General features: G+C 51.2%; 1 protein-coding gene across 3 annotated transcripts in view; it reads right to left on the bottom strand.

The window, feature by feature from the left end:
* Window positions 1–285: 285 nt before the first annotated feature.
* DDC (dopa decarboxylase) overlaps window positions 286–16,394 on the bottom strand; it is a 52,671-nt gene continuing 36,562 nt past the window's right edge. For all 3 annotated transcript variants that reach the window (XM_074341055.1, XM_074341056.1, XM_074341057.1), the window contains exons 8-15: window positions 15,029–15,123; window positions 12,034–12,101; window positions 8,982–9,058; window positions 5,956–5,975; window positions 5,085–5,183; window positions 3,056–3,157; window positions 1,744–1,947; window positions 286–685 (exon numbers count right to left, since the gene is read on the bottom strand). In XM_074341055.1, coding sequence (XP_074197156.1) covers window positions 1,747–1,947; window positions 3,056–3,157; window positions 5,085–5,183; window positions 5,956–5,975; window positions 8,982–9,058; window positions 12,034–12,101; window positions 15,029–15,123 — 662 coding nt within the window. In that variant the 3' untranslated portion in view covers window positions 286–685; window positions 1,744–1,746. The remainder of the gene's footprint in view (window positions 686–1,743; window positions 1,948–3,055; window positions 3,158–5,084; window positions 5,184–5,955; window positions 5,976–8,981; window positions 9,059–12,033; window positions 12,102–15,028; window positions 15,124–16,394) is intronic.

The following is a 16,394-nucleotide window of genomic DNA, read 5'->3' as shown; positions in this document are numbered from 1 at the left end:
ACTGAAAGTAGCCCACCCTGCTGGTGGTGTTTCTACTTTTATGCTCCTTGATATTGCTGTTTATTTCTCTAGAAGTTGGAGTCGTCTCCACGTAAAACTTGCATGTTGTTAAACTATCTAAAACAGTGCCTGACAGATAGATACTAGGCACTCAAGAAACATTTGTTGAATAAACTAATATCCAAGGATATTAAAGCATGCCATATCTTTGGCTCTTTTAAAAGGATAAGTCCACGTTACAACCATCGGTTTGTGGAACAGAATGCACACCAGACACAGTTACCATTGCATTTCAAATTGTTTACTAAGCACTGAGCCACAGGACAGAACAATTTAAATACAGAGGTATAATCTCAAGTCCTATAACAATAGACTGCCCCCAAAAATAGTTCAATAAGCCTTTCCCACCAATGACAACTTCAAGAGCACAAAAACCTATGACTTTTTTTAATCAACAAAAATCACAGCCAAATAATGAATAAAAGCCATGTCCACTGGGATTAACTTTTCATAGAACAAATAATATTTCTTCTTTGATGAGAGACTGAACGGACGTAATCACAAGCTTCTGGGTAACTGGACAAAGACACGTGGAGACACCTACAGCCTTGGTCCCATGGAGCCAGGATGATGTTTATTTTCCTCTCACTCCAGTTTTCAGATATACTTCTTTTCAGCTTTTGCTCTACAGGGGGAAAAAATAGCATGAACATATGAGTACATTCAAAAAAATTAAAGAATCAAAATTTTGCATACTTTCCATTTAAGCAAAGAAGGAATATACAATTTCTCCAATGAGATGCTGTGCAATGTAAGAGTTCAAACTGGGTGAAATGAGTTTTTATTGCTGACCCAGCTTCTCTCTGACACATTTGACAATGTCAACTGTAATCTGTGCTCTGTTTTCTATGCTCTGTAAAATAGGGACAATTCCTCCTTTCTGTCAGAACGGATCACATGGGTTTGACATGATAGCCTCAACTACGCACAAGTCAAACCATGGTGTTAATATTTTCATTGCTCTAATGAATCTGGTCAAACCAGCATAGGTGCACTGTGATTTACTACCATATCCAGCATTAAAAAAATTAAATCCTATTTTTACCTTTTGAAGTTATAGCAGTTATCTGACTCCAGAGTAACTGGGATTTCTGTCAGATGCATGCCTTTGTTTCTGGTCATTTTTCAGCACTCTAGTCTCTGCGTGTTGTTGTGGGCACATGGGAACACGATCATGGTACGCTGCATCCTGATGCGATGTGTGCAAACATACAGGTTGCAAAACTGCTCATCAGGAGTGTTTGCCTGACATGACTCTGTTTTGTGTGTGTTGTTGCCATGTTTCCTGGAAAATAAGAGCTCACCGGATCGTCAGCTCTAATGTGTCTTTTGGAGCAAAAGTTAATATAAGACCCGTTCTTATGTAAGATATAGTATATTATATATATTTATACTTATATTATATTACATTATATTATATTGTATTATATTACATATTATATAAGACTGGGTCTTATAGTAAAATAAGATTGGGAAAGTTCTAGAAATGAGGGAAAGTTATAGAAATACACCATTGATCCTCTCATAGAAGGATACAAAGTAAAAGTCTGTTTGAGGTTCTAAAGGATCATTATAGTTCCTTCTGGTTCTCCAGCCTGGTCAGGGTGTGGTGTCATCATCCTCTATTTACGTGGAAGAAACTGGTCCCACCAGTGGGGACTTAGCTGACCTGCAGCCGCCCACCTTTTACTCCATCCCTGCTGCCAGCAGGTCAGTTGCCAGCCCTCTGATGTGCTCCCAGGCCAGCTGCACGTGGGCAGACTCTACGACGCGGGAGCAGATGGCAAAGCGCAGCACAAACTTGTCTCGGAGGTGACACGGAACCAGGTGGATTTTTTTGGCACCATTGATTCTTTCCAGAAGAGCTTCATTCAGTTTGTTGGAACCCTGAAGAGATCAAGAGAGTGGTACCACATGTCAGTGAAAGAAGCCACCTGACCACTTGCCTGTCATTTACAATGTTAAAATTCAATGAAATGGTAACTCTGTGGCCCTAACAGACTGCAGCCTCTCCTTACAAGACAGTTTCTTCAGGGTGTAATGTGCTGTCAAAAGATGACTCTTCCACAGTCCAAGTTTTTAAAGAAAAAATGAAGATTCTTACATATGGTATCTATAAATTGATGAGCTTAAACAGCAAAACTGGGATTCTAATGGCAGCAGTGAAGGGGTCTCACTGAAACACCTAGAAGAAAGTCTCAACAATATAGAAAACAAAGTGTAGCAGTTAACTTGTTGCTAGAATCTGGGAAATGGCCCATGAACTAGAGGACCCAGGGATCACTGTGGATTGCCCTCTGGCAGGGAGCGTCCCTCCAGCCTGAGGCAGGGAGCCCAGAGCCCCACCCTCTACCTGACTGGACCAGAAGGAAGGCTGTACCACACAGACCATGGCAAGCCATCCTTTCTGCCAGGGTGCTCCCCTCGGCACTCATTCTTGTCTCTCTTCACACACACCCCCCTCAGTCTTTCTTGTTTCCAGACAGTGACTGCCTCCCCAGGAAGCTGTGTAGTCTACATAGAAGGGGCTGGAAGCGGGGCCTTGCATCCTTGGTCAGGTGAGCCTCGCATGATTGTGGTGTTTGTGTCCTCGCTCTGTCTTGAGATTCGAGAGGCAGGAAGGACAGTGGGAAGGAGAAAGTCCAGTTCTTCCCAGGTGAAGACCTGAGAATGCTGGAAACTGGCCTGAGCCCTGTGCCGAGAAGGACAGATGGAGGGGACGGTGAGCATCCTGGGACAAGGGTCTGCACAAGCAAGAAGTGTCCGAGTCTGGCTGAGGAAGCGTGAACAGTGCCTAGAGAAGACTGTGCATGCGGCACAGTGGCAGGTATGTGGGGTCACAGCTGGGACGCCTAAAAGGCACACTGGAAAATGATGCGGCTGAATTCGCTCCTCTCTGGGGAGCTAAAGCAAGTTTTTGAGCACAGAAGTAATGAATGATACCCCTCTGTCACAGTCAAAAGAAATGAAGAAGATAGAATAGACTGAAGCATACCTTTAGCCGAAAGCAAACCAGCCCCAGCGTGACCTCCGCACAGATTTCAAAACGAGGGTCCTGGTGCACGAAAGACTCAAACTCGTGGGCCAGCTGGACGTGCTGGAAAGGGAAGGGAAATGTGTCTGAGCAGCTCATCATGACTTAATTCAGAGCTAACCACCTAGAAAAGCTTGTTAGGCTGCCCATCTATAATTAATTCATTTATGTGCTTTTAGCCATTTTCTTCAAGTGTTCATGCCATCCACTCAACAGCTGTTCCCAAACAGATTAAAAAAAAAAAAGGTGTGTTACCATGGGAAAAGTGTAGTGTCTTCAGAAAAACACCAACCGTCATTTTCTTCTGCTCGGGGACTGTTTTTATCCCACCAAAGCAATTTGAAAAAAAATAATTTTAGAGTAAATATTGCAAAGAGGCATTTGAACATTCTAGAAAAGAGATGGTGGCAGCTGTTGAGTAGCCCCTGTGTGCTAGGCAAGTGCTGATGCTTCTCCTCTATGCCAGCCTCACAATAACCCACCTCACCAGCGAGGCAATGATTATACCCATTTTGCAGATTAGGAAACTGAGGCCATACTCTCACACAGCTGCCCAATGCCAAAGCTTCAGTTCCTTGGTCGCCATGACTGTTTGTTACTCGACTGTTTTGCCATCACTGAGAGATAAGAAAATGCCAGTCCCCATCACATTTCAGAACTGCCTTTCTCTCATTGAATGTCACCTGATTTGACTTCTAGATGTGTATGGAGCTCAAAAGCTAATTCAAATAGTATGCGTCCTGAGCATGAGCTCTCCATGGTCTAGCTGTAGAGTATGTCTTGCTTATTCTAAACCCGGGTGCTCAACAGGGCGCTGTTACTGGTAGGTGCTCAAGGAGCATCTGAGCCTGAGTACTGGGGCTCAGTGTGCTTGGGACCAAAAGACCATTTATATGAGCAGTTCCCAGTCACATAATAAACCGCGTGCCACTAGAGGGCGGCAAAGACTGGGAGCTGTCTGCGATTCCCCACAGCTGGGTCCTGGACCAGCCACACAGCTGCCTGAGGCTTGGATGTCCCCCACTCTTCTTTCAGGCAGGATTGGGTACCCTCCCCCCAAAAGCTGAATCTTCATTATAGTTGAGAATATGGTCTCAAATGAGGACGGGGCTCTCTACCCACAAACTCTGTCATACACACACCCCTTTTCTATCCCTTCCCACGTAGATTCTGCTGCCCCTGGTTTCTCCACAAGAGCCTTGCAGGGCAGACGTGGGCCATGGGACCTGTCACAAAGGAGGGGCCTGGAGACATCCCACCAACCCGGAGGCTAAACCTCAGAGCCAGGATTTAAAATGAAGGGCTAGCCATGTCACTGTCCCTAGAGTTGGAAACTGCAGGTGTGTCCCGTTTCCGTGAAGGCTGAGGACCTCCGTGCATCCACATGGGGCCATGGCTGAGAAAAGACATCAGGGTGGGAGGGACTCAGCTGGAAACAGCTGGCTAACTGGGTGGGCCTTGGCAAGTCCCAGAACATATTCAGGGCTCAGTTTCCTCAATTGTTTAAAACAAAGAAGTGATGGGACAAAGAGAAGATGGTTGGTTCTCACACTTGAGTACCCCTCACAGCTGGGACCCAGCCTGAGAGCAGGTCGTACCTCTGCTGCTGGGCTGGGGCACCTTTGGGAACCACCAGGCTAGATAACATCATCCCCACCCCAACTCTAGCTTTCTCCGTTCCAGAAGGTTCTTGGAGAGAAACCTAGTGTGTGCTTGCTGTTGCCATTGTTGACTAGACCCTGCTGATGTGGCTAATTACCAGCTACATGGTGTTTTTACTTTGACAGTTTCCTGGACCCCATACCTGCAGTCTTCTTGGAAGTGTCTTGAAAGAGCCGTACTCGTACATTGACCACCTTAATATGCCCCCATCACAATAGCTCAAACTACCCCTGGTCACTTACTTGCTTATTAGGACATCTTAACTCATTCCTAAAGTCCCCTAAGACCTCTGTGAAGCTGCCCAGGTAAGTAATGAAGACAAACTCACTTTGCGGATGTAGGCCTGCAGCCCGGTGACTCCGTACATCCTGAAGACAAACCACAGCTTCAAAGAGCGGAACCTGCGGCCCAGCGGCAGCTGCCAGTGCTGGAACGAAACACCAAGGGAGCCACAGTGAGGAGCCGCGAGGAAGGAGAAGTGGGTCTCCTTTGACCCATCACTCCGCCTGTTTCTCCTGGAAGCCGCTAACTCCCCGAGGCCCCCCTTCGCTGCCCTGTAGCTGAGGAGCTGGCATACTGCCCTTCAGCCAGAAGCCGTCCTCAGAGAGGAGCAGGGTGTTTCAGGTGTGTCTCACAACAGCAGCTCACAGCAGCCTGCAGGATGGTCATCGCAGCGTGTGTGTGTGTGTGTGTGTGTGTGTGTGTGTGTGTGTGTGTGTGTGTGACCAGCCATCTGTGCCTCTGTCTCCCTCTGCAGCCTGGGGGCCAGGAGGGAGGTACGGGGCTTGCTCACCTCCAGAAGCTGCCAGAACAGTGCATACTCCTGGCTGGGAAAGGAGGCTGCCTGCAGAGGGGCCGGGAAGGGGCAGCGCCCGGAGCCCTTTTTATGCACTCACGTTGCTCTCCCTCTGCCCGGGCTGTGGGCTCCTGACTCCCAGCAACAGCACGGAACAGAGGGGCCGCACGATGGAAAGATTACGTCCTCCTTAGAGGACTCTGCCTGCGGAATCCCTGTCCCCCTGAGGCAGCGTCATTTCCTGCTAACCTCAGACCTGCAGGTGGTAGGCTCAGTGACCAGCCCCTGCCTGGCCTGGTTTGCTATTAGAACCCAGTTAGGTGGTGTCCTTTCGTGGGACCCTGATCGTCACACTTTGCGTTACCAGGGACCTGGAGCTCCACCAGACGGCTCTCCCACTTACCCTGTAGTCAGTGATAAGCCCTGGAAAAGAGAAAGACAGGGAAACAAGAACCCATTAGACGCACTGCTTGATTACGGGCCTAATGGTTCTCATCTTTAGGTCGGTACTTGGTCTCCTGAACAGGAGCTGGGTGTTCTTTGTGGCACTTCCCAAGGTGAGAGGTGTAAGGGGGTCCCCAGGAGCACGGTGCCCCGAACACGAACGGAAAATGCTGAATTATGAGTGGACCCCATCCACTTTTCTTTTGGCAGGTCCATGAGCACGAGAATCTGAGATTTCTCTGGGAGTAAGTTGGATGCACAGAAAGCCCTCATCAGTCATTCATTCATGTGTGGGAAGGCGAATGTGCGACGTGAAGAGTGATTAGAGTATAAAAAGGACTCAGGCTTTTGAGGGGCACTCATCTCCGTATCCTCGGCTCTCAGTCCAGTGTCTGGCACAGGACGGACACCAGCGAGTGCCCCTGAGTTGTTTTCATTGTCCTGGATGCAGTGACTTCGCAGTGGCTATGAAAATGGCTGGTTTGCAGTCAGTCTCTGCACCTGCCTGAAGTAGCAATTGCAGCATCAGAAGGGGGAAAGGACACTGGACGAACACCCTCATGGGCCTGAGTTCCCACACGCTCATCCTAGGAAGGAATCGGGGGAGTTTGCAGGTGTGCCGCAGTTCTGATCCTCTAATGTGGTCCAGACCAGACCCACTGTGGCTCCATCGTGTCCCTCACTCCAGGGTAAGAGTGGCCGTGGCTTGGCCCTAGCTGGCCTTACTGAGGTCAGCTGAGACAAGCTGTCCACCTGACGCAACCCACTGTCACCCTATACACTACTCTTGACACACTGTACAGACAGGTCTACACTGTATTTACGTGAAAACCTGGAGTCACAGCTTCCTGTGCTTCCCTGACTGCCATCTGGCCAGAAGAGACCAGGCATTTCCTCGGTTTAGGCCATTCGGTTTGGGCCATAAAATGACAGATGGGAGAAGGAGCAGGGTATTTTGCAAGGGCCAACCTCCTTATTTCAGGAGGGACCCTGAGACAAAGCCCAAAGCCACACCACCTATGTCAGCTCCCAACCCATCCTCTCTTACACCCTGTGGGAGGGAGTTAAACCAACGTCCACAGCAGTCACCGCAAGGGACCTGAGAGGGATGCACAGATGCCAACAGAAATCAAAGAACAGCACCCAAAAGCATATTGACCTGAAATCAGCACTCCAAAAGGATTTATCGAAAACCCAATGACATCGTGAATGAAGGCGAATGAGTGTCCCTCCCTTTTGGTTTATGTAACTGCACCATCCCAACAGCCACTGGCCACATTAAAATTAAATAAAATTAAAAATTGGGTTCTTCTATCAGACTAGCCACATCTTAAGTACTCAGTGGCCACGTGTGGCTTAGTGGCCGCCGTAAAGCATAGTGCAGAATTATAGGACATTTCTTTCACCGTAGAAAACCATTGACCGTGCAACTGATGCTTTTAGGAAAGGGTTCAGACCCATAGCACCGCAGGTAAACCACCTGGTCGGTGAGAGGCCGAGTCCGCTTCTCGGGGAAGCTGCTCCCTCCACGGTGGGCTGCAGACCTGGCTCAGTTTGCAGGCCTGACTGGTGTTCACTGCGACCAGAAAGAATGCCAAGGCCCCTTTTCACTTATACTGTGGGCTTCTTAATACGATTTATGTGCCCGGTGTGTCTTCACAACTATACAACATACATGTGGGCTGAGCAGCTTCTAAATTTGCACGTGGCAACTAGTAAAAACAGTGAAACGACACAATGCATAAGAGAAGACCGGCAAGAAATTCAAGCACATGGGACCATGACTGCATTTGGGGGGTGGGGTGATGGGAACTTCCCGACTCACCATTTACTCTCTTATGTTTTCTAAACGTACAGTTTTTCTAAAGAAAGAAAGAATCTGTCTGAAAAGCCTATATACCCAGTGTGGCCACGTTTCCCTGTCACCAGCATGGTGAAAGAATTTTCAGTTATCAAAAAGAAAAGTCCCATTTATTTTGGCCCCAGTCCTACCACTGGCTGGCAATGCGTCCACCGAGACACCATATGTAAAAATGCAGAATAAACGCAGGGATGCATTGTGACCGTACCCTCTCACGCTGTGGCCGCTCCCTCTGTCCAGGCAAGTACTATTCTAGTGGGGAGCTGTGGGGTGACAGTCCCTACCCCAACCACCCCCAAGGATCTTAGAAGAGAAGACAATAAACAAGCAAGCAGTGGGCGAGGGTTTTGTTGCTGGTCACGTGCCATGTAGGAGCCTTCAGGGTGAAGTGACAGATGGAGATGCTGAGGGGTCACCTGCTTACACGGAGAGGCCTGGGAAGACGTCCCCGAAGGGAAGACTTTGTTCTGGGTCTCAGTAATGAGAGGCAGGTATCGTAAGGAGCCAAGGAAGGGACATCTAGCTGGGCCTGGTGAGCTGCAGTGTGTGGTGACAGGGGCAGGGCCAGGCCACCAGGGTCACGTGGGCCATCCGCAATGGTTTCTGAATGCCCCTCTCTGCCCCACCAGGCTTCGTAGGTGGGCACTGGGCCTGGTCACTGTTGCACCACCAGTGCCAGGCATGGAGAGCAGGTCTACAAACCAGATGGCGAGGGCGGCATTGGTGTGCCTTATACGATTTTCTCTTTACTCCCAACCCTCCCCCACCCAACTCTCTTCATTCCCTTTCTTCTCCCACTGGTCCTGGCATAAGTGGACGCACGTGTCACGGAGTCACTGGGGCAGTCATTACTTTAGCAGGTGTCCACCTCTGTGCTGGAAGCCGTGCTGCCGGGCCCCCGCTCTGGCATTGAGCAGGTCTGGAGAGGGGGCCCCACTGAGGGGCCCCGAGGGCTCATCACCACCCTACCCTCGGGAAGCAGCCCTTCCTGGGCTCTCCACACAGCGCTCCATGGGGATGCCTCTTGGACCGGAACCTTCACCTCAGGCTTCTAGGCATTTCAAATGCAGCTCCGATGAAAAAAAAAACGGAAACAGATGGCAGAACGCGAGGACCCCTCTTACCTGAATCCTGGTGGCTGTGTTTCAGGTAGAGAGGGTCCAGTTTAAAGGCTCCTGTGAGGTCTGCTCTCTTTTTCACCCTGGACGTAGAGAACAGATGCTGAGGCTTCATGAGCAGGCACCTCAGAGGGACCCCACGCCCTAGCTGTCTGTCCCTTCTTCCACCTGGCCCGGCTCAGGCACCCTGGCTTCAGAGCCCCTTCCCAGGACCCCGCTCTGCACACATGCCCATCGGCTGTGCTCCCGCCACCCCTGGGGTCACTGCAGCACAGCGTGAGTCTCCAGAGCTCTGAGCACCTGGGGGACGGGCAGAGGCCAGTATAAGAAAGAATGAATATTTGGTCTTTGGCTCCCGGCACACAGTTCCTAACCCCCTGGGATCGTGCAGGGATAAGAGCATCTTTTGTACGCCAAGGAGATGATAGGTGGTGGGCTCCCTAGCCAGGAAAACCAAGTCCCGATCAGAAGGCTGGAAGGTTGAGCCCCAGCCCTTGTCTCCGGGGAGCGAAGGGGCTGGAGCCTGAGTTTACAGTCAATGGCCAATGAGTCGATCAGTCATGCGGACGTAATGATACGCCCATCAAACCCCCTAAATGATGGGGTTCAGAGAGTGTCGGGGTTGCTGAACACACCGATATGCTAGGAGAGGGGCCCCGTGCCCCCACCCCGGGCTGGGCATCTCGTTCATTTGTCTCGTTTCTAATAAACCAATAAATGTAAGTACAGCTCTTTCCCGAGTTCTGTGTGGTTCTAGCTAACTATCAAACCTGAAAGAGCAGGGGGTTGTGGGAACACCCACTTTGTAGCCACGTGGGACCCACTGCTGCCACTGTTTTCTGAGGTGGAGGTGGGGTCGAGTCAGGCTGAGCCCTTCCCCGTGGGGGGGGGTGCCCACTCCCGGGGCTCAGAGGCGGGACTGCGGTGGGACACCAGGTGTGTGGAGAGCTGGGGGGCTGGTGTCAGGAGCAGGAACACAGCAGGGAGGTGTTCGTTTTCTGTCCTTCCAGGCCCAGCTTTGTGACAATGGCCTCTCTGCCTCATTTGGCAGCATTGACACTGACTCAAAGCAATTTTGTGGCAAACAGAGTATCTTAGGGGCAAACTAAGGAAGACACGTCAGTCTGCCAGTAGCTCAGGCTTGAAAGCAAATCGATGGGAGCGTCCCTGGGGGATGGAAGCCAGCGAGCCTGAGACAGAATACAGGGTGGGGTGCAGCGAGGAGCCGGCAAGAGGCCGGGTTTACTTCTGCAAGGCAGGTGCGGTATGATTCCTTCCAAGGGTTAAAGGTGGCAGTAAGGAGCTGTGTGGTGTGGACTCTGACCCGTGGAAGGGACAGGTCACGCTGCTGTTAGGTGTGCACGGGAGATTTGTGGCATTGTAACCACCGCATGAAACCCCTGGAGGAATTCCCTTTGGGTCCCTCTGTACTTGGGAAGGCTCTGTGCCCAGCCTTACAGAGAGGGGACAGTGAGAGAGAAAGGCGCAGGAAGACTTCTGTCTCTCAGCAGAACTCCACCCTCTGTCGTGACAATCGCACTGCCATTCCTACTGACGCCAGCACGACCTGCCGGCTGTTTCGTTTTTTAATTTAAAAAAAAAGGATTCTGCAGTGTTAAAACCTTGCCAAAAGGTACAAATGGTCAGCTAGCCACCTCACTGCCTTTGAGCAAAACACACAGGTAAGTCCCTGTGCACCCCTCAGGTCACCTCCGCAGAGGAGGCCGGGGGCTGCACAGGGTTTATCTCAGGGGTTTATCTCGCCCACAGAGTTCCACTGACTTTCCTATACAAATTCCTGAGAAATCCACAGTGTTGTTTCACTCATTTCTAAACAACATAAACATAAGGTGTTTAAACACAAGTGGCATCATCTTTTGTGTGTAATTTTCTGCGATATTCTCTCAAAATCATCCCAGTGAGCTTCCGACCTGTGCAGCCATGTGGTTTCCATCCACTTGGGGGCGCTGCCTCCGTGGACTCCATCCTCTAACGATCACCGTTATCTGCCCTTCTGCTGTGTCCCACGTACTGTCTTTCCCCTCTGCAGACACACAGGCCGTCCCACTTGGACGGCGGTGCCCAGTGGGAGCCCTGCTCAGAGAGGCAGAGGGGTAGCCTACGCACGGGACAGGGAGGCTGCAGTCCAGCTTTCACCTGTGGTCTGGCCATGCACGCCAGGACTAAGACCCAGGACTACTTTCAGCATTCAGACAGACAGTGGAATCAGTGACAGCTTGAACAAAAGTGGAAGCAAAATTGGGGCCTGACTGCATCATTCACACCAACACCAGCTCTCAGTGTCCAGTATCTCCTGTGTCCGCGGTAATAATCCGACAGGCTCTGTGTGCACCATTTCGTTTACAAACATGTGAGTCGCTTTGCACACGTGTGTTCTTTATCTCCATCCTGTGAGATACGTAATTCTATCTGACTCCTTTCCCTCAGTCCTCGGTTTTAAAATTTCACCCCTTTTGCTAGTATCCAGCACGGGCCTGTGGCTGTGGCGTGGGGTGTGTGCCCTCTGCAGGGTTAAACCCCTCAGCCCCCAGTCACCTACACCAGGGAAGCTGTGATAGGATCAGAGGAGATGACAATGAGGACACAGAGTGCTACCTAAGAGCAGACATGATTTCAAATGAAAAACTCGGACGCCACATGTTACTGCAGGAAATGTCAGGCTGGGGCACCCCCGGCCTCGAGGATGGTGTGGACGCGTCCCACCAGGGACTGAAGGCCCCTCCTCAGACAGCCCTCAAACTCACATATTTTACTTCCTTGTGTCATCCAGTGCTGGCATTTAACTTGTTATAGCATTTCTTCAAACCAGGTGAGCAAGCGTGACATGTGCTCCAGGGGCTGGCGCTCACGTGTGCACACGTGTGGCACCAGAATGTTCCAGGTCGCAGTGGAACCACGGCACGGGTCCCACCAGTGGGTTAGAAACGGAGCGCACAGCATGCAGGGGCTGTCTGCACCTCCCCCCCACACACACCCCACACCTGCCGGCTCCTCACACAGGACACTGTTCTCAAGACTAATGAACAGGGAAACTTACCACATGGCAGAACAGTCAAAATTCACCAAAAGCCATTTGTGAGGATTAAAGTTAAAGGAATCCGCAAACTGCCAAGGAATAATCAAAACAAAAAGAAGACATTTTAGTTATTAATGTTTAGTTATAAGGCAAGACGCCATACAGGACAATTGTCAGTGTGTCGTCTCAAGTGAAACAGCAGACCATGCAGAGGGGTCCCCGTGCAGTGACGGCACCCTTGGGGCTGGGGACACAGGGACAGTGGAGAAGGTCTGGGCTCCAGGACTCCCTCGGGCAGCCCCCTGACCTATCTGAGCCTGTTTTCTTTCATTGTCAAGTGGGATACCAAATCGCCCCTCAAGAAACAGGAAGCAGATGCAGATCTGATTCTGGCTGGAGCACAGCCGGTGGAGGGGAGCTTTGGGTCAGCGACAGGGCTTCATGTCCCCAGTGGGTCACCGCTGCAAACAACTGGTTCTAGGGTCACTCACCAGTTTTAGGTGCCACCATATTTTCTAGCAGAAAACAAGAGATTTCAACTATCAAGTGGCCAAGCAGGGCACTCCACACTTTCACTGAGCAGTCGTTAAGTGATGAATTCTTATATTTTTCAAAATGGGTGCCCTGGTTTGTCCTCTGACTGATGAACAAGACCTGAGTCCACCTGGAGGGCCAGGGACATGGCCACCGGGCAGAATCCATAGTTGAAGCAGAAATAAAGGCAGTGGCCATACCAGGCCCCGTCTGGCTGAATGTCCTAATCTCCCCAAGGCTTTGGGACACCTCCTTTCCATTTGTCCCAGGGATGAGCCCCGAGGAGGCCCTGGGGGTCCAGGGTCCAGGTGGGCATCAACAGGGACATTAGGTCAGCTGATGACAACCTTGCACGTCAGCCCACTCTGGGGGTGCAGATTAATTTCCTTCTAGCCTTTAATAAAGGTAATTTTGAGGAAGAGACAGGAAATTACAAGCAGTTTCATTTGTTGATAAAAGGAAACAAAAGGTAAAAGGAACGCTTTGTTTGCTGAGAATTTTATTAGCTCGCTCCTGGGGGGCTGATCTGTTTAAACTTCTTCCATTTCCCAACTGCGATATTTTCCTCCTGCTGACAGAGAGAAGTCCCTTATCTGCAGGGCAGGGCCGCGGGCAGGATATTGCAGCCTCTTATCTGAGCAGCTGAGCGGCTAGGCCCTTGCTCGATAGGAAGGAGTCGCAATCATGGAGGAAGATGGAAATGCTCATTGTCGGGCATGAAATCCTGTCTGCTGCTGATAGGATCCCGCTGCCACGCCCCCTGCTGCGGTGGGCTGACAAGCAGGCACCCCTGGGAAAGGTGAAACCTCAAGTTTGTGGGGAAGAGAAGAGAGGTAGCAGGAAAAGGTCGGAAACCCTAAACCTGATCCTTGGAAAGGACCACGCTTAGGAGAGGCACACAGACCCCCAGGAACGCCTTGCCCTTCTTTCTTTGAGCTGCAGGAAAACACACTCCTAGTAATGGCGCCATCCCTGTAATAAAGGTATTTATACAGCATAAAGAATTATTCTTCATTTCCCAGCACCAAACACCCACAAACCAGCAATGAGCAGTGAACCACAGAGGGTGGGTGTCAGTACCCCCTTACCAGAGCCTCTCACATATCGCCTGACATTTACAGGGGCTTCGCGAGCTCCATTTACACCCCGGATTGATCGAAGCCCCAGCACGCATTCAGTGATCAATAAGTCATTACTGAACGAATGAGGGAATACATGAATGAGTGTGATGGAGATATAAACCAGACTGCTGCTTATTCATTAGCATGAAGGGGCTTGTTGTTTTCAAAGATGCAGACAATTGTATTCTACAGCTCTGACCTCCGCGTTCCTGGTATTACGGCGTTATAAGATCCAAGTCCATAACCAGAAAATGGGTTGGCGCACGACATGAGAGTGGAGACAGGTTCTGAGCGACGGTCTCTCCAGACCATGGTGAAAACTGATAACAGCACCTAATCCATGCACAGTGCTTATTGTGTGCCAGATGCTGTTTTTGAGCCCTTTAAGTATGGTTGGCTTCTCCGCTCCTAACAACAACAGCTTGAAGGAGGTATCAACTAAACCAATTTGTGAGATGTGGAGAGGATCCCTAACCTGCCCAACGGGACACAGCTCGCCCTAGAGTAAAGCTGGTATCCAAATGGCTGTCAAGTGCCACAGACCATGCTCTTAATCCCTGCACCATGCTTGACGAAGCCTCAGGGAGCCCCTGCCTCAGAGCACAAAGCGGCTGCTGGGGCTCCTCTGACATATCTCCTTCCCAGACACACTGCCAAATGCACCTCTGTTACATTTACATCTGCGTTCCTGCAAGGAGGACCCTACTGCTCTGTGAGCTGCTGCCAACAATGAAATCCTGTGGGAATCCAAAATGAAACACCAGAGCATACCCACAAAGTGCTGTCTCCATGCTGTGTGCATGGACCACATTACGCTCTGCAGCCCTGTGGAGGAGCTGAACACTGGTCCATAATTCTGTTTGCTATTCCTCAAAAGAATCAGATGTGTTAGTTGGCGTTCCAGGCCTCAATTTTACAAATTCTGAAAGTGGCACAGGACATTCCAATGCACTGATAGCTGCTCGTTCAATATTGATCAGAGCACAGCTACCGTATTGAACCAGACCAAATGGAATCACGCATTGGTATTTTAAATGACTCCTCGATCTGACACCCATTAAGATTTTACGTTGTTCCTAGATATTTTCCCACAGTTTTATGAGCGAAAACCTCTCCAACTGTGACAGCTCTGCCCAGGATTTGTGCAGACTGAAAAACAGCTGTAGACGTCTGGTGCATTGCAGGAGACAGTTTGCCCATCTGGGAGGTTCGCACCTATGTCATAAGGGGCGTGATCACTGGAATTGGTTAGAAAATAACGTGCTGAAAAATTGAATGTCACATCCCTATCCATCACCTCACTCAGGCCACTGGCTACACAGGACTTTTGAAAACACGATCTTGTTAAAGAGCACACCCACCTCTACTCCGTTCAGCAGGTGCCGGAACTCAGGGCAGATGAAGGCGCTGCCTGCGTAGGCCGCGTCGATGTGCAGCCACACGCCCTCCTTGTTACCTGAAGGACAGAAGCGACTTGTGAGCCCTCCCGCGGATGCCCTCCTTGCGTGGTCTGACAACTGGCCCCGCCCTGTCCCAGAGTCCTTCCCGCTGCAGTCTACCCTCGGCATTTGTTCACCTGGTCTCTAGATCCCAGAAAGACTCCTCCCCTGAAGATCAAAAGTGTCCCAAGGACATGACATTCCCACGGAGGATCACGGAGCAACCTGAGGATGTTCTACGGGGAAAGGGTCCGGGTTCCATCACCTCACTCGGGCCAGCCTCCCTGGGCACCCGCAGAGCCCTCAGGGATGGGGCAGGGAGCCAGGGAGGGCACAAGCCTTGGGACACTAGGGTTTCTCCTGGAAACAACGGGACAGCCCCTGCTGCTGCGGCTGAGATGCACTAAGGGGTAGCTGAGTCTGCTTCCCGACTGTGTGGGCCACTCCTGGCCACTGCTGAGGGCTCTGCACTTTCCGTTGGAGGCATGGGTGCGGCCTGACATGCCAACGACTGTGTTAGGTTCAGGACTGTGGTGCAGCGGGGCAGAGCAGGACTCCGCCTGACAGGCAGTGGAGTCAGGAAAGATGCCGCCACGAGGGTGAGAGGGAGGCACAGCTCCAAGGGGAAGACAGGCTCTCTCCTCCCTAGCCCTGTGTCCTCCTCCACAGCCATCACCCTCGCAAGAGGGATGTTTGGCTAAAAACACCCACAAACCCATCCATGCTGTCCACGCCTCCAGGACAGACAGGAGGGGTCCCCCGGAGGGGGCCAGAAGGAGGCCAACCCCCAGGCTCTGTCACTCAGGGCGTATTGGAGCTGCGGGAGCGGTGGTGGGTAGGAGTGACAGAGGGGCCCCAGAGGAAGGTGTGCTGTAAGGAATTAACTTCCCAAAAGAGACCTGGCCTTGCCCTCGGCTCCTGGCAGTGACCTCCCGGCCCTGGATCTCCCTGCCTGACATGTGTCTGCTCCTGCCTGACTTTGGCCCCCAGACAGTTTAACATGATTTATGATGGGGCTTTGGGCCAGGCCACATCAGCTCTGGCTTCCGGAGGAACCAGAGACCCCAGGAATTAGATGGACCTCCAGGAGTGGCTCGAGACTGGGCAGCAGGTGGGCAGTGCGTGACTGAGCGCCAAAAGAACTGTGGACATGGAAAGCTCAGGCGAGCTTCCCTGGCAGAGAGGTGCCCCACTTGTGCATGTTGTCCTGCATTGCGGCTGGGGAGTCAGCCAACCATGACCCCTCGGGAGAGGAGAACCAGAAGTTCTAAGCTGCGACCCCCCCCCG

The sequence above is a fragment of the Rhinolophus sinicus genome, linkage group LG09 (assembly GCF_036562045.2).
Source record: "Rhinolophus sinicus isolate RSC01 linkage group LG09, ASM3656204v1, whole genome shotgun sequence".
Classification (NCBI taxonomy): Eukaryota; Metazoa; Chordata; class Mammalia; order Chiroptera; family Rhinolophidae; genus Rhinolophus; species Rhinolophus sinicus.
Note: the sequence above shows the minus strand (reverse complement) of the source record. Positions and strands in the feature narration are given on the sequence as shown.